This window comes from Trachurus japonicus, chromosome 16, assembly GCF_045865225.1.
Source record: "Trachurus japonicus isolate A0001 chromosome 16, Traja_1.0".
NCBI lineage: Eukaryota > Metazoa > Chordata > Actinopteri > Carangiformes > Carangidae > Trachurus > Trachurus japonicus.
The window spans coordinates 10,269,149-10,287,548 of record NC_140922.1 but is presented as its reverse complement, the minus strand read 5'-3'; the positions used below and the strand labels follow the sequence as shown (position 1 = coordinate 10,287,548).

Sequence of the window (18,400 nt, the reverse complement as noted above, 5' to 3'; positions counted from 1 at the left end):
AAAAACGCATATCAACAACTTTAAACTTTGATAAGTTAGCCTATGAGAAACTAAAAGTTTAAAATTAACAGAAATTATTTTTTTAAAACATGTCAATTCTTGTCACTTTTTGCATATGAATGGGCTATATCATTAATCTAGTCTATTTCGTTATTTTGTGTCTACATAAGAATATCTGTCAGTTTCTGATTACATTTTAAACTCTTATTTTGAAAGTAATTTTGTCCAAACGGTAGTGCGATGGTGTAAATAACTTGACTTTACAATGACAGTGGACGCTGCTGCTGTCATCAGTGTCAAATTGAGGTGCGTGGGTCTGCTTTTCATTCATACACAGAAGATGTTTTTAATGATGTTTCAATGATCTGCAGTATTTACTTTTCTTAGTTGTGACTAAAAAACTGATTCATCCAAATAACATGAATGAAAAGTCCCTGGCCTCCTTGTGTTCAAATTCAAGACCGATGTTAAAAACTGTTTTTGCCATATGAATTACACATTTACATTTGTTACTATAGGGTTTAAGTTGTAACAACACATAGTCTACAATCAAACCGGAGTAGCCTATCAGTCATAATTATTCAGTGTTTTTGCTGTGTTGTATCGCAAAATGCTGTCAACCATTAAACAGGAGTTTCACAGTGTTACCACGGTTCTGTGTTTTGATTTTGGTCAGCTGTTGTTTACAGTCTAGCAGACCATGATTGGGCCTTTGGATCCCTTTAAATACAGTGAAGTCATCCTGAAGGAGCAGAGCGCCACCCAGTGGTCTGAAATTAAACTGTAGAGTCTGGCGTCACTCCACTATCACAGTCATGCATCCTTCTCTCCTTCACTTCCTTCCTTCCTTCCTTCCTTCCTTCCATCCATCTCCTAGTCCCTCTCCTAACCAACCACAGCTGAATGAGGGTGTTTGTCATTGTCTTGATCCTGAACCCCTCGGCCCCTGAGATCAGTATCTGAATCAACTTTTAAGTATTTATAGGCCACATAAGTTGAGTATTTTCCCTGTATACTTCAACTACACTACATTTAATTTGTATTAGGCTACTACAGATATCATACTTTTCACTACAGCATAACAGTCACTAACCTTTCCGATTATGATGTTACCAAAAATATACAAACAAAAACACATAACAGTGGTTTCCAACCTTGCTTCAAGATTCAGGATTCAAGATTCAAGATTCAAGATTCAAGATTCAAGATTAGATTTATTGTCATTCTCCAGAAACATCAAAGATGCAGAGCAGAACAAAATTGCGAGTGTGGCTCTATCTATCTATCTATCTATCTATCTATCTATCTATCTATCTATCTATCTATCTATCTATCTATCTATCTATCTATCTATCTATCTTATAATAAAATTATGAAGTTGTCAATCAATGACATGATGCAACCCATGTGTCAAGTGGTGTAACCAGTATTTTTTCATAAAAATGTGACTATATACAGGAAAATAAATCTGGACTCAAATGTGGAATACCTGTAATTCACTTTTATATTGCAACACTATGTTTCAACAAATTTTACATTATTTTGTGGTGGGGTTTTTTTGAGGGGGGATAATTCCTACTCAGTATTACCAAATTACAGTAATTCAAATTTGAATATAGAAATACAGCAAAAAAAAGTATATATATATTTTTTATAAGTACACTTCAATCCACTGTAGGTGGAAATATTTAATATTTATTACATTCTTTTGTGGTTACAACATTTGACATTTTCAGGGGCATTCAGTCTGACTTTTGTTAAGAATTGTTCAAATTTCATTTCAAATGACATAAAACCAACATGAACAGAAAATGTACATTGTAACACATCTGATGAAAGTTATTTTACAGATAAGGAATAAAGCAGGGGGAGGTTATTGCAGAGATGAAACTGGGTTTGAGGCCTTTTACTCACATATGACTCTGCTATTGCACACATGACGTAAGGTATTGCACGTTCCCTTGTAACAGTGAGTGGTGTGTGATTGTCGTGTTTAGCAGCCTGATGGCAACTGGATAAAACCTTTTTCTGGTTTAAACATTAACCATTTGTTACCTTTTAAATGTCTAAGGTTTAAAGTGAGATGTCACCTATTAACTTCGCAGCTGATTTCATTCAAATAAAGCAAATTGATGGGGAGTTAGGGTTAGCAACTCCCTCAACTCTTTGCCAAATTGGGAAGTTGTAGTTTGTGTGAAGATTTGGGGGGAATTATTAGTTCTTTTAAAAAAGAAAAGAAAAGAAAATCATTTCACGAACCAAACCAGAAGAGAACAGAGAACAGCAGTAAGTATTCATGTGCTCTGGTTAATCTTTGTGGTTTCATGACCTCTGTACAAGCAACACATGCACTCTGTGAGACGTGAATGAAACTATACTGACAAACCAGTCAGACAGTTCCCACAATGACATTGTTAAAAATGTTCTTCACAGGAAACACATGACAGGGCTGAACATATAATGACCTTTAATTTTAGGACATATTGTTGAAGAAAGTGAATATGTGAGAACTAAACACCTGTGGTTCTTCAGTCACACTGGAAGGACCGTTGAGCATATGAGCGTGGAAGCGGAACAGGTTTTAATCGGATGACGAGGTGAAATCATCTTTATGATCCTTTATCAGTGAGTCACACAAAAAGTGAAGTGTGAATGAGTTCAGCAAGAGATGCAGTCACGGACATCGCGTGACTTTTAATTGTTGTAAACTGCCTCCAATGTTTTACGTCTGTGGTATCTGGCTGCTGTGCCTTTGCCTTTGCCTTTGGACTACACTGAGGCAACATTATGACCTTATGTAACGTAATACTTAACCAACATCTAACACACACTCAAGATTCAGCTTTTGTCCTCAGCTGTCAGACCAAAGATGGATTTTATTATTATATTTGAAGAGATTTCTATTATAATTATTATGATAATCAGATAACAATATTTCTAACATTAGGGTTAGGGTTATGCTGTCAACAATACTGTTTATGGTGCTGCAGATACAAACACAAAGAAGTCACATGTTCACTCACTACCATCATGTCTGGCAGTGGCGTAGCCATCATTTTAGAAGTGAGGGGGACAAATTGTTCAAAGGTCTATTGAGTGATTTATCATCCTCTCGCATTCAATTGCACCTCTCCTTAGCAGCTAAAGAACCACACAAACAAACAGAACAGCACCAGGAAACCAACTTTAGCTCTTTAAAAATGATATACAAAGTCAAAATCTAAACTAAAGTTGCCAAACTCTGGTTGAGTTGACATAGAATGACCCTGAAGTACGGGGGACATGTCCCTCGTGTACCATGCGTCCGCTACGCCCATGATGTCTGGTATCGCCATCCTCATTAGCACTGAATGGTCAGGTTGTTTGAAAAAGGTAAAATGATTTTAAACTAGTAGAAGGAGGCATACAGTACAAAATGTATTTCAATAAACCAAAGGAGTTTCTGACGCACACATTTTTTTATTGTGAAACAATGGAAAATTTGACCATTGTTTGATCCACAAATAAACATTTAAATAAACTATATGAGAAGTTTAGAGTGGGGAATTTGGTGGAACTGTTAACAACTCAGATACCGAATGTGAATCATGACAAAGGCCCGAACAAACTCAACTCAAGACAGTTGTTGAGATGGTCATCAGTTGATCTAGCTCGCCTTTTCCCCCCAGGCCATCCAAGCTGACCCACCCTCTCAACAATCTTATCAATGTAGCCTACACCAATCAGCAGCTCCATGAACAGAGCTCACACAACCTGATTCTGCTCATTTCCATATGCATGCTTTACTTAGTTTGAATACATTTAGTTTATTACTGTAAGTAACCATATCTCTGGAGTCAGCTCACTCTCCTGAACCAATGTGAAGTAGCCTATATAAAACAGATTTAAAAAAGTACCTCTGATACCCTTTGACCTTTACCAGTTTGTATCGCTGGTCCCGAAATTAATTTGCCCCCAGATGTCTGTCAGGAACGAGTCAAACCTGTGGAAAATATTTACTCTATCAACAGGAAGGAAGCTGCATGCTGTTCACTGTCACAGTTTGACTCACCCTCCGCCCGTTACAAAACAAACACAGCAGTGTAGACAAATAGAAAATAATAGGAGAGACTACGCCTAATTATTGTGACACCGCCTCCCATGTCCCCTATTGTAAGAAAGTGTTTGTGATCAAATAGGATCTCCTTCAACAGATCAAGAGACAAAAGCTCCACTTTCTCCTTAGCTTCTGCTGTTCTGATGTCATGTTTGACAGTGCAGCTTAAAAACTGTCTTGTACAGAGATGTAATTTTGCATATTTTATTTGTGATCAAAATTTTGAAATTTAGGCCTATTTATGAACAGCCCCTTGGGATTAAAACAATCATCTTGTTTTCAAGGAGGTCAAATATGATATTCTTTACTTATTTAACCTTTACTTACCCAGGCAAGCAATTAAGAACAATTTCTTATTTACAAATGCAGCCTGAAACAAACCACATACAACAGACACCTTAAATGAGCTCTGTGAGACTCAAACTAGAGCTAATCAACAACACAGCAATTTGACTGAACTTGGATTCCTGCACCCAAAATCCTCGGCCACGCCCCCGGTCTGCTGTTCACGCGCGGTGATCAACCCAACAACAACAAAAAAATCAATTGCCAATGATCGAGCATGTCTGCGGTTTGTTACAGAAGAGGGCGACAGTCAGGAGTCGGCGGTCAGGCTCGTCCTGTCTGAGAGCAACATTAGCTGACATAAAGCCACGTGAGGCGGGGGGAGAGAGAGACAGAGAGAGAGAAGGGGGAGGAGCGGGGAGGTGTGTGTCGGGGGGGAAAGGACGCACCGGACAGTTTCTGTTTCAGGCGTGTGTGTGTGTGTGATCTGTGCTCCTCTGTCAGAAACCAGGTGCCGGCAGAGACGGACGGACAGAGGGAGAGGAGAGAGATAGAGAGGGGTCTGGAGGAACAGCAGCAGAGAAATGGTGAGACTTGGCCCTGGTTCTACTCTGTTTCCATTTCCATTGTAGCCTGGTCTATTTTTAAAATGATCAGCCCACCAGTGTGAGGAGGTTGTCATGTTTCCATGTTTGCATTTGATGATGCCCTTTTAATTAACCCCCGTACTCAATCAGTTTTGAATCATGGGGCTGGTTGACTCTACCAGTGATCTCAGGATTTCTTTAGAAAAGGAGATGGACAACAAAAAACAAAACAGGCTTGGTTAGATTTAAGTGTAAGATGTGAACAGGTTCTTCCTCCTCCTCTGACAGGACCCAGACATGGAGGTGAAGGACGAGATGGAAATGCTGTCTACAGGCAAGCAGGAGCTAAATGGGGATATAAGGTAAACACACATTAAAAAGTTCAGCTGGTTTGAAGAGAGATGGTTTTCAAGTTTGTTCTTTTGATGCAGTTTTGAGGTACCTGTTTCCATTGTTGTGGCCACTTTCTGCTCCACACTGTCATAAAAAACTATTTCTATAACTGCTTAAATGTTAAAATGTTTGTGTCAGTATAACAGGTGTCATAAAGATTGGCTACAGTTTCCCCCCTTTAAAAAATGAACAAAAACAAATAGAGATTTGGAATGGTTGGCAGATTTGGTCACATTGTTTAACTTGCCCGTGAGGGTGCACCTGAAATTCAAATGATCCATTAACTGCAACTAATTACTGTCTAAATAAAAAGTATTTCTTTATTTTGCCAAAAGTATTAGTGTGGCTGTCTGTGTCATAGAAGAGGAGATACTACTGTGTAATTTGTACCGACAATACTTTATTCCAGGTCTGAATGCTATTGGTTCTCACACAGATAAAAGTCTGTGTGATGTTTTTTTGTAATTTTACCCTAAATAAAACCTATGTACTTCCTCCAGATGCCTCAGTTGTCCTCTTGTGTTTAGACTTTCTATTTGACATCATGTTTTTTCTATCTGACTCCTCTAGTGAGGGCAAGAAGAAAGGCAAAAAAAAGGAGAAAGAAGAAGTGGAGAAGTTGCCCATGGTCGGCCCCATTGATGTGGTAAGTTCACTGCTCTCCTTCTGTGTGTGTGTGTGTGTTTGTTTTTTTATGTTTGTGTGACACTATGCGTTGGAGGTAGTTAATGTAGGTAAGGTAGTAATAGTCTAAACGTTTCCATTGCAATGTAGTGCAACTGAAATGCCATGTGGTGTTTGTGTGTGTGTGTAATGGTTTCGAGTAAATGATTTCATGTCACCATACCGGCAAGGTGTGTGTGTGTGTGTGTGTGTGTGTGTGTGTGTCAGACTTCGTGTGAAGTACAAGGGGAGGCGGGGGGAGAAGAGGATGGAAGTGCAACACATCCTCCTGTTGTTTGGGTGGACTCCACCAGCCCCCTGCTGTGACAATATAATGGCTTCTTAGAGTTCAATGTTTTTTTCCTCCCTGTTCTTATTTCGTAATTCAACTTCTTACTCCCAGCAAATTATCAGGTGCATCCCCCAGATACAGATACTGATTTCTGCTCTTTCTCTCTCTCTCTCTCTCTTTCTCTCTCTCTCTCTCTCTTTCTCTCTCTCTCTCTCTCGTGAGTGTAGTTCAGGTTTGCAGACAGCTGGGACGTTGTGATGATCTTCATTGGGACACTCATGGCCATGGTCAATGGGACGATTTTGCCTCTCATGTGCATCGTGTTTGGAGACATGACAGACAGCTTCATACAAGACTCTCGAATGTCCCATCGTCTCAGTGAGTTTCCAGTTACGGGCGTGGACTAACGTTAATCACAATGGCTGAAGTAAATAATTAAGAAGCAAGTTTTTTAACAGTGTATTTTGTTTCTTTCTGTCTTCAGATTACACTGTCTCTCATAAAAACAGCACGCTACAAGAGGACATGAATAAGTAAGGCTATATACGAGCTATATAGGTTTACTTTTTTTTATGTTTGTAGAGTTTCATCATTTCATGAAGTTCGGACAATTAAAAAAATCTAAATCAGAATTTGAGACTCACTTGCAAGTTTGAAGCGCATCAAGTTTTAAGGTCACGCTGTGTCTCGATCTTCCTCCTCTTCCAGCTTTGCCATCTACTACTCCATCATGGGGGCCGTCGTGCTGGTGGCAGCCTACCTGCAGGTGTCCCTCTGGACCCTGGCAGCAGGGCGGCAGGTCAAACGCATCCGCAAGTTGTTTTTCCACCGTATCATGCAGCAGGACATCGGCTGGTTCGATGTCAACGAGACGGGAGAGCTTAACACGCGTCTCACAGAGTGGGTGACCACAGAAACCAGATCCTTTTGTAATTCATGAATGTTGAAGTGCTTCTGGGACCATCGATGGAAATGTTTGCGGTTGTGTCTGCAGTGACGTCTACAAGATCCAAGAGGGCATTGGCGACAAGGCGGGGATGCTGATCCAGGCTTTCACCACCTTCATCGCATCCTTCATCATCGGCTTCAGCAAAGGCTGGAAGCTCACTCTGGTCATCCTGGCTGTGAGCCCTGTGTTGGGCATTTCAGCCGCGCTTTTCAGCAAGGTCAGCTCCCGTTGTCTCTGTCTTCCTGCTCTCTCTCTCTCTCTCTCTCTATGTCTCTTTATGTGACACCATGTTCTTATCTGAAAAGGTGCTGGCCTCCTTCACTTCTAAAGAGCAGACTGCATACGCCAAAGCTGGAGCTGTGGCAGAAGAGGTGCTCTCAGCCATCAGGACCGTGTTTGCCTTCAGTGGTCAGGACAGAGAGATCAAGAGGTGTGTGTGTACAGAGTGTCACATAGCATAACGCGTGCGGGCGTGTTTGCACCTGCACCCAGACTGCAGCTGTCACACCAAAACAGGCTCAGATTCCCTCAAAAGGTGTGACAAATATTCAGTCGTTAGTCATTAGTCAGATGCAATACAATGTGTTACACAGAGGATTCATGCAAAAGGTTCAGACACTTGAAACAATAGAAGCATGTGCACGTCAAAAGCCATTATAGTCCCATGGGAAAGCAGCCAGAAAGACTGAAACTGAATAAAACCCATTACTCCCATTTCAAAATTTGATCACAGCCCTGTTGTCATGGAAATCTAATTGTGTGTGTGTGTGTGTGTTTCATGGCAGATATCATAAAAACTTGGAGGATGCTAAGAGAGTGGGAATAAAGAAGGCCCTCTCTGCTAACATTTCCATGGGCTTCACCTTCTTCATCATCTACCTGTCTTATGCTCTGGCCTTCTGGTATGGAAGTACACTTATCCTGAGTAAGGAATACACCATCGGGACTGTTCTCACTGTGAGTAAACACCCTGCACCCCCAACTACTAAAAATGAACAAGAGAAGAAAGAGTTTTGGTGCAGCTAACACTGAACCGTGTGTGTGTGTGTGTCTTCAGGTGTTCTTCGTCGTGCTTATTGGCGCTTTTACGTTGGGACAGACCTCTCCCAACATCCAGACTTTTGCCAGCGCCCGGGGAGCAGCACATAAAGTTTACAGCATCATCGATCATGTAAGAAAAGCAGCACTTTCTACTCGGAGCTTAATACATGTCTTTAGAAAAGTACCGTTTTTGTAAGTCTTTGCCGCTTGAAGGGTGTCAGTTTGTATTACTGAACATGCACCGCTGTAACCTGGCACTGCAGGAAGTCACTTTGATGCAGCCAAACCTGGACTCAGCACTCACTAGTGAGATGTTGGATTTTGCTCTAATTGGAGCTCCTGCTGTGTGACTCTCTCCCTCCTGAACTCACTTTACCTCAACTGACTGAATCCAACTCATTTACTGAAAAATAATCCAAACTTAAGCAGTGTGACAAATATAAAATGTGACATTCAAGTAGATATCAGTGTAGAAACTATTGTGACACTGTCCCATACTGTACTGTATAGATTCTTCCTCATCATGAAACTGTCATCTCTGCCATTTTAAGTGGTCTCTCTATGTGCAGAAACATGCAGTGTAACCAGTCTTGCCTCGAGCTATTGTGGGAAAGACCTGTGTTTAGTTTATCGTGCGCCTGTTGGTATTTCACTAGGACAACATGCGAAATTCAGTTATTCTCAAATTATAAACACAGGACAGGATGCTACTGATGACTAAGTAGCACATCTGTTTACACATGAACACAAATTAGCATTCACATAGCCTGGAGCAAAACTGAAAAGAGCATGAAATCTCTTCTCGGGGCTTTTTACCTTCAGACTGCAGGAGACCATCATGATTCCTTTCCCTGGAGGACATGAGATCTTTCTTTACACATTTATTTTTATATTCTTTCATATTGTGTCAGTACTTTATATCTCGGTTTTGCGTTTTGATAACCACTTGTGTGATGTGAAACCTCACTGTACAGTCTGAGATACAGCAGGGTGAGGCCTCCAAGTGAGACATAAAACAGTCTCAAATTCTGCGTCAACACGGAGCTCGGCCTTTGTCGGCGGCAGAGCAGGGGAGAGAATAACCAACATGTGTGTTTGTGTGTGCTAGAGCAGCGAGAGAAGCAGTGGAAACACAAAGAGCTGTGGAAATAAACATAAGCCTTGTTAAATACGCTCTCCCTAACCTGGAGGGCTAACAGCCTTCCTCCTATTGTCTGTTTGAGGTTATGATAAGAATCGGATCCTTTATCCCAAACTGCAGACCAAGACAGACCAGGACAGGGGCTGAGTTTAAGAAGTGAATGAAACGCGGTTGACTTGTCTCCACAGGACCCGAGCATCGACAGCTTCTCGGAGTCCGGCTTCAAGCCTGACTTCATCAGGGGAAACATAGAGTTCAAGAACATTCACTTCAGCTACCCCTCAAGACCTGACATCAGAGTATGTGCCCCCACTGACACCATATCACATCAAACTGTATCAAAAACACCCTACTTGTGTATCAGCTGTCAGAACTGATGCTGTTATCTTTTGTAGGTATTAAATGATATGTGTCTGAACGTGACAAGTGGACAAACCATTGCCCTGGTTGGCAGCAGCGGCTGCGGAAAAAGCACAACAATCCAGCTGCTGCAGAGGTTCTACGATCCTCAGGAAGGATCGGTAAGTGAGTCTTCAATAACTCTGGTTTATTTTCCATGCATTGCACTTCCTTCTTCAATGACACTTATGCTAGTGACAGCTGCTATCTTACATTTAACATACAGTCCTAGGCAGATGTTTAGATTCTTATCCATTATGCAATACCGTCTGAGTACCAAATTTATTCTGCAGCATGGCCACTGTCCCTGAGTTATTTCTTGCTTTCTAGACACCCATTGGTGTCCATTTGTTTTACAACAGTATGAAAACCAGTTTATAGAAGTAGAACTACATTAAACTGTGTATCATTACAATACAGAGAATACAGTAGTAATGTATTAGCAGTAAAGTGGGACATGGAATAACACTGGTATTACTATATTATATAATAAAATAACCCATTGAACTGCAAGGATAGTAGATCCAAAATGTGAAATGATTTCTTTACCAAGAGAAGAGATGCTGCTTCAGACACACATTCAGTGCTGCATGCTCTCGTTGTAGGTGTGTATTGACGGTCACGACATCCGTTCTCTTAACGTCCGCTACCTGAGGGAGATGATCGGCGTGGTGAGTCAGGAGCCCATCCTCTTCGCCACCACCATCGCTGAGAACATCAAATATGGCCGACCTGAGGTGACACAGGAGGAGATCGAACAGGCAGCCAGAGAGGCCAACGCTTACGACTTCATTATGAACCTTCCTGATGTAAGAACTCATTTATGGCTCTGTGCTTATCAAGAACTCTGTTTATCATGTTGAGAGTAACACCGAGACTCTTGTCGTTGAGCAGAAGTTTGAGACGCATGTCGGGGACAGAGGGACTCAGATAAGCGGTGGACAGAAGCAGAGGATTGCGATCGCTCGAGCTCTGGTCCGCAACCCTAAAATCCTTCTGCTGGATGAAGCCACATCCGCCTTGGATGCCGAGAGTGAGAAAATTGTTCAAGCTGCACTCGACAAGGTAAAGTCACATCCACAGTTTCTCTGCTCTTTCACACTGATGCAGACTTTGTGCTGCCAGTACAAGCAGAACTACCGACGACACATATGTGCGTAAATTAACATTGAACTCCTTTTAGACACAAACTCAGCTGAATATCTTTGTATGCAGATCCGACTGGGTCGTACCACCATCGTTGTGGCTCACCGCCTCTCAACCATCAGAAACGCTGACGTCATCGCCGGTTTCCAGAAAGGTGTAGTAGCAGAGCTGGGCACTCACAGCCAGCTGATGGAAACAGAGGGAGTCTACCATACACTGGTCACCATGCAGGTAACACACACACACACATCATTTTACTCATCACTAGGCCGGACTGGTGATGAATGGGGGATGATGAAACTTGTATTTATGCTTTCTCTCTCTCTCTCTCCCTGCTGCAGACTTTTCAGAAAGTGGAGGAGCAGCAGGAGGAGGTGGAGTATGAAGTGTCTGCAGACGAGAAGAGCCCGTTAGTCAAGTCCTTCTCTCAGTCCTCCCTGCACAGGAGGAAGTCCACGAGAGGCTCTTCCATGGCTGCCTCCGAGGGAGACAGAGAGGACAAGGATAAGTTCAGGCATGACGAGGAGAAGACGGAAGAAGAGGTGAGCCGTGGCGCGGCATCTCGTTGGATCAAACAGACGTTGTGTTGTGTAGGAGATGTGACTCAGATCTGTCTCTCTTTCTTCAGGAGGAAACCGTCCCCCCCGTGTCGTTCCTTGAAGTGATGCGTCTCAACACTTCCGAGTGGCCGTACATGTTGGTTGGGACCATCTGCGCCGTCATCAACGGTGCAATGCAGCCACTGTTTGCCATCATCTTCTCCAAGATCATCACTGTAAGTTACTTTTATTATATAGCCTATGTAGCCTACCCTAACTTAACATTTGTCAGGATTTTGGAGGACATACAGTATAAAAAAAATGGGTGTTTGTCTTTTTTTCCCTCAGGTGTTTGTGGAGCCAAATCCAGAGATCGTCAGGCAAAACTCCACGTTCTTCTCCCTCATGTTTGTCGTTATTGGAGCTGTATCTTTTGTCACCATGTTTCTACAAGTACGCACCTATATACTTACACTAACACTGAGACTCACAGTTTCTCTGTTGTTTACTGGCCACAAAGTAACAGACACTATTTGTTTACTGGGAGTTAGATAAAAGCATTGATAGCACTCTGTTGTTTGTATGATACAAACCAGTAGAACCAGGCTAGCTGTTTCCCTCTGTTTCAAGTCGTTGTGCTAAGCTATGCTAACTGGCTTCTGGCTGTTGCTGTTTTTAACTCTCAGTTACAAAGGGAAGAAGTTATCAAAATGGTGAACTGAACCATCAAACTTAAGCAAGTTTGTCTAAACCTAAAAATTACTTAATGAGTTAATATCAGATTTAAACCCCAAAATATAGTAGTGTTCACGTCACTGTCCACATGTGCTAATATCTTCTATCTGTAAATGGGTCAATGACATGATGCAACCCAACGTCAAGTTTTGTAACTTGCATTTTTTCATAAAAATCTGACTATATACAGGAAAATAAACCTGGACTCAAGCATAGATGTTTCTTGACAAATTTTACATAATTTGTTACACATTATTTAGAAAAAAGTGGTGTTTTATGTTGCCAGAATGCATTCAAATTTAAATATAGGAATACAGCAAAAACATTTTTTTTGTTCATCACTGACCCAAATATTTGTTGCAGGGTTTTTGTTTTGGTAAATCTGGAGAAATACTGACCCTGAAACTGAGACTTGGGGCTTTTAAGTCCATGATGAGACAGGTGAGTGAGACAAATTGAATTCAAACAACCCTGATGTTGTTTCCTATATGTATGTTTTTGCTGAATACATGTGGCTCATTTGGAAAACGCTGTATTCCCACTTTTTTATATTGTAGGACCTCAGCTGGTATGATGACCCTAAAAACAGTGTTGGAGCACTCACTACAAGACTGGCTGCAGACGCTGCCCAAGTGCAAGGGGTAAACTGCACACACATTGAAAAAAGCAATTTACTCCAGCCAATTCAATTCTTGTACAATCACTGATCTTATCGTCTGCTTTGTTTCTCATCTTGCTCATCCCCTCAGGCTACAGGAGTACGTATGGCCACGCTGGCACAGAACTTTTCCAACATGGGCACCAGTGTGATCATCTCCTTTGTGTACGGTTGGGAGCTGACTCTGCTCATCCTGGTCGTGGTGCCCATCATGGCAGTGGCTGGAGCTGTGGAGATGAAGATGCTCACAGGACACGCTGCCGAAGACAAGAAGGAGCTGGAGAAGGCTGGAAAGGTGAGGATTCAGTGGTGAGAGTGAGCACGAGTTGCATGTATGTTTCCTTTTTTTCCTACTGTTTGCAGAAACATTGTGGTGTGTCTCTCTACAGATCGCTACAGAGGCCATCGAGAACATCCGCACTGTCGCCTCTCTCACCAGAGAACCCAAGTTTGAGTCTTTGTACCATGAAAACCTCACATTGCCATACAAGTACGAGAAATGATTTTTTTCCCCATGAGATACATAAATAAAATTACTTTATGTATTATGTGAAACTCTGAATTAATCTGAATCACCCCTCTCTCACTCTTTATACAGGAACTCCCAGAAAAAGGCCCACATATACGGCATCACCTTCTCCTTCTCCCAGGCCATGATCTACTTTGCTTATGCTGGCTGTTTCCGATTTGGAGCTTGGCTCATTAAAGCAGGAAGAATGGATGTTGAAGGTGTATTTCTGTGAGTAAATACAGTCTTTTCCTCTTAATCTGGACATCTACTGCTTTTCCAACAAATGATGGAAAAGCTGTCCAGTCCAACAACAGTTTGTGTGCACTACAGAAGGTGACATGAGACCAAAACATTACTGCTGTTTTTATTTAGGTTTTAATCATTACCCTGGCCTGAGGCATGTGAGAAGCCGCCGTGAATACAGAGTACATGGTCATGCAAACGACCCATGCCTTGGTGATTCATCTGAAATATGTTTTAGTACAGTAATATAATTCTCTGGCATTGCTGGGAGGAGCCACAGACTTCACTTATTTTCCACCCACCACATAAATACAGTCCAAAGTTCACTGCACCTTGAGCTTCTGAAAGGCCATAAAACTATAAAACATACAAGTATAATCTCTGCATTGTAAAACCCCAGATGTGGTGTCTGTTTATATTTGTCGTACATAATATTATATATGACTGGATGTTCATGTCAGAGTGATGGTGGTTTGTTGAACATACCAACATCTACAAACATACTGTACACACAAAGGTGAGGATGTCATTGTTGCTTCGTGTTAGCTAAGCCTTATGCAAGCCCACTCTACTGACTCTTCAGTGTGAAAGGTATAAGACTGCTGCTTATGTCGTTTTCTCATCACTTCCTCTCTCCCAGGGTGATTTCAGCCGTTCTGTACGGTGCCATGGCCGTCGGAGAGGCCAACTCGTTCGCTCCCAACTACGCTAAGGCTAAAATGTCAGCCTCCCACCTCATGATGCTGCTGAAAAGAGTGCCCGCCATTGATAATCTCTCACAGCAGGGAGAGTCACCGGTACGTAACACAAAGCAACCAGCCATTCGACAGCTCCACTGCAGATCTTTACACACAATATAACATATATATCTATATATCTCTCTCTCTCTCTCTTTCCCTCAACCTCCAGGACAAATTTGATGGTAATGTGGAGTTTGAGCATGTTAAGTTCAACTACCCTACACGTGCTCACCTGCCCATCCTCCAAGGGCTGAACTTGAGGGTGAGGAAGGGAGAGACGCTGGCTCTGGTTGGGAGCAGCGGCTGTGGAAAGAGCACCGTCATCCAGCTGCTGGAGAGGTTCTACGACCCCAGAGAAGGAAGAGTGGTGAGCAGACAAATACACGCCCTCCTCGCCTCTTCACCTACTGTCACTTAGCTAATGGTTAGCTGGGCAGAGGATTTATGGCTGCTTTACAGCACTGTAAGGATGAGACAGGGACCTAGAGGCACGTGTAGCGTGGTTGTTTTTATCTAGATTGCACTCACCAGTTCATTTTATCATGGTGGGATCACTGTTGTCACTGCTAGTCGTGTGTGAGAGCAGAAAGACTATCGATATCCCCTGGCCTCCTTGTTATCACACCAAGGTTATCAATACTTTCCCCTCTCTAGATAGAAACTTTAAGAATGATCAGCATTTTTAAATCAACAATTAGCCACAAGATGACTTGTATGTGAAAGGGGCTGCAGATGGTGATGAGCTCACAGATAATTGTTGTTCATCCATCTTTGCAGTTTCCCTCAGTGCTACAGAGAAACTCATTGTTTTCCTTTTTTTTTTTTTTTTTTTTTTACAACTTGACAAATTAACCTGTGGCCAGAGGTACTTCTTATAATCATTTAGCACCTAAGAGTCGGATATTCCTCACAACAGTAGGTGGATGTATAGCATAGCTGAGTACCTAGTGCTAATGCTACCATTAGTTCAGCTTTACAGAGAACAAAATATACAAGGTTGTTAGGCCACACCACTTACTCTGCATTGATTTTTGTTCCTGTTTTCTCTCTCAGATGGTGGACAGTATAAATACCAAGGACCTGAATATCTACTGGTTGAGAGCCCAGATAGGCATTGTGTCTCAGGAGCCCGTGCTGTTCGACTGCAGTTTAGCTGAAAACATTGCCTACGGAGACAACAGCCGCACTGTGACCATGGATGAGATCAGGTCGGCTGCTAAAGCGGCCAACATCCACAGTTTTATAGAAGATCTACCACAGGTAAAACCACCGTGTGTTGATAACAGATGATAACAGGCATGACAGCCATTGCTATTTTGATACTATTGTTTCCTCATTTCATTTTTATATCAGTCAGATAATTGTCTTTGCAACACCTCAATGTCACGCAAGTGACACAGATCAACAGGCCAGAGGTCATACAACAACCACAACAAAGTATTAATTAATCATCCACTTACATTTATAACACAGGTTTGGCTGCATTTGTCCAGGTGTAGTGACTGTCTCTGAGCCACACTACACAATCTGTAACAGTTCATATATAGACCTTTGGTAAAACTCCTCACTAAAGTGAGGAAGACCATACCAAGATAAATCAAAATGAGTACATTTCTCCATTGATGAATATTTATTTTGAACCCATTTCATTAACTACTTATGGGCTCAACTAAATGAATCACAATTTTAAGTCTAGTTTTTCTAACTTTCCATTACCCTAAAAAAAACAACCTATTTGGTATATACTGTATGTGTGGAAACAGGTTATCTACTGTCACACCTTTACATGGCCTCTCTTTGTCTCTCTCTCTGTTTGCATGAGCAGAAGTACAACACTCAGGCAGGTGACAAGGGAACGCAGCTGTCAGGTGGACAGAAGCAGCGTATAGCCATAGCCCGGGCCATTCTACGCAACCCTAAACTGCTGCTGCTGGACGAAGCCACCTCTGCATTGGACACAGAGAGCGAGAGGGTGAGTGACTCCTTCCCATGGATGATGGCAGAGGCAGTAAGACCAATAAGCAAGAGTAGGGGAATAAAAAACACGGTTCTGAAGCGACTCACGGATGACTGTCTGTTGTCTCTGCAGGTGGTGCAGGACGCGTTGGACCAGGCCAGCAAGGGCAGGACGTGCATCGTGGTGGCCCACCGTCTGTCCACCATCCAAAACGCAGACCGCATCGCTGTCCTGCAGAAGGGAGTCGTGGTGGAACAGGGGACGCATCAACAGCTGCTGGCCAAGAAGGGAGTTTACCACACGCTGGTCACCACACAGATGGGCCACGGGAGGGACTGAGGGGACATGGAGAGGACACAGGGAGCAATCCTACTTGTGCCTTTTCTCATCAACTCCCTGCCTCACATTTCGGTTCTACAAATTCAGACTGAGCAGCTGCAGTGAGACAGTCGAGGAGTGGATGTGCCGACCGCATCTCGGCTGGTAACCTCCAGACTTCTGGTCTTGTGGCTGTAGCTCATTGGGTCGTGTTCAAATAACAGTCAAACATCTTTACTGCTGTTCGTTCGTTAGCATGTTTCCAGGGCCCTGGTATTGTTCATGGTGCCTCACTGTTATGACATACTGGGAAAATCCATTAGCAACAAACCAAAATGTCTACTGTGAAAAAGTAGCCAACTGTGTCGTACCCAGTTTTCTTTTTTGTTAATCTTATCCTGGTTAGAAAAATATCGTGTTTATACACTGTATGCTGGGACACATTTACAGCCAGTATTTTAAATCTCTAAGATGGAGCTACTGAAGGCAGGCAAACCAAAGTGTTGCTGATTTTTAGTGCCACCTACTGTTAAATGCAAAATACTTACGACAAATACACTGTGATTGAAGCTGAGATTACACTGATGTATTCCCACCTATGTATTGTATATGTAGTGTGCCTTTGAAACAGGAATCATCATCACAAATAACTTGTGTTTTACAGGAAATGTATTTGGGAAAATCCCTTGCTGAATACTTTGATTGTTTAGTTTAGAACATTTTCTACAGTCTGGGTTAATAAGGACACAGAGGTGTCTGAGCAGTTTCACTTAAGGAAAATATTTTATACACTGTGGTGTAGAGAAGTGAATTCTCATTGACTCTCTTTGGCTGTGATGACTTAGTGACCTACTTTATTTCTGAAAATGCACAGATTTACTAACCTTTTTTTGAGGACATGCTTATATATTAAAATTTTATATGCAATTTTTGAGCCATTGTTGTACAATTCTTTCACTATAACATCATTATTTAACTTAAAGGATGGACATCGCTTAGCTTTATTTGTCTCAACATTCATACTATATTACACTTAATTACATTTCAAAAATCACATACCGGTACATTAAGTGCTGCATTTTTCAACATTCATGATCACAGTCAAAAATATCAAGCTACTTTTTATTTGGATATTTGAAAGGTGTTTACAAAAGCTGAGTTAACAATAACATTGATGTAAGGCTTTAAATTCAAAAGAAATGTGGTTTTTAAGGCTCAGCTCAGTCATGTGAGTCGGCTGAATATAAAACATTAAACCTGTTCAACATTATGTGAAAACACAAAGGAAAACTGCATAGTGTAGTGTACAGAGCCCATGAGGTGGAGTGACCAAGTTGTTAAGGTTTTGGTTCAAAGAAACATGCTACAATCAGCAAAGAAACAGTTTCACTGATCTAAGTAATGCAACATAATGTAGAGTCCCACAGACACATGGTGGGCACCTTTTTGTTTTCAAAAACTGGACGGAAATTTGAATTTCATTTGAAAGTCATAAACACTGTAATGGTATTTTAGCCATGGTGCACCATAATAAGTTGCAACTATTTCTAGCTATATTTGTCCATACATTTAATAACAACCTTCCAATATCAGTGACAGGATAAAATCCATACATGTTGTTCTGTGCAGGTTGTTAGATGGACTTGAAAAACTGCTACGTTTAGTGCCTGTCTATACAGATATTAAAATAAAATGTCATCTTTCTCT

At 41.8% G+C, this 18,400-nt stretch overlaps 1 protein-coding gene across 2 annotated transcripts; it reads left to right on the top strand.

Moving 5' to 3' along the window:
• Positions 1-4,779: 4,779 nt before the first annotated feature.
• On the top strand, positions 4,780-17,627 carry abcb4 (ATP-binding cassette, sub-family B (MDR/TAP), member 4). Of its 2 annotated transcripts, none has more exons than XM_085801216.1 (28): positions 4,780-4,968; positions 5,257-5,330; positions 5,932-6,007; positions 6,544-6,694; positions 6,801-6,849; positions 7,025-7,216; positions 7,311-7,482; positions 7,571-7,695; positions 8,051-8,222; positions 8,323-8,436; positions 9,636-9,746; positions 9,843-9,968; positions 10,452-10,655; positions 10,741-10,911; positions 11,062-11,223; positions 11,334-11,534; positions 11,621-11,767; positions 11,880-11,984; positions 12,630-12,707; positions 12,824-12,907; positions 13,016-13,219; positions 13,314-13,414; positions 13,523-13,663; positions 14,319-14,475; positions 14,588-14,785; positions 15,472-15,678; positions 16,244-16,390; positions 16,508-17,627. In XM_085801216.1, the coding sequence occupies exons 1-28, from the start codon at positions 4,966-4,968 to the stop codon at positions 16,712-16,714; spliced, it is 3,879 nt and encodes a 1,292-aa protein (XP_085657342.1). In that variant the 5' UTR covers positions 4,780-4,965; the 3' UTR covers positions 16,715-17,627. The 2 variants fall into 2 exon arrangements, with proteins under 2 accessions (XP_085657342.1, XP_085657343.1); XM_085801217.1 differs by having other exon boundaries at positions 4,950-4,968; positions 11,624-11,767.
• The last annotated feature ends 773 nt before the right edge of the window (positions 17,628-18,400 follow it).

Bases quoted from the DNA above. Each gene is read 5' to 3' on its own strand.
- abcb4 (XM_085801216.1), top strand. The intron at 7,483-7,570 runs GTCAGCTCCCGT...TTATCTGAAAAG, and splicing joins CAGCCGCGCTTTTCAGCAAG to GTGCTGGCCTCCTTCACTTC. The intron at 13,220-13,313 runs GTGAGGATTCAG...GTCTCTCTACAG, and splicing joins AGCTGGAGAAGGCTGGAAAG to ATCGCTACAGAGGCCATCGA.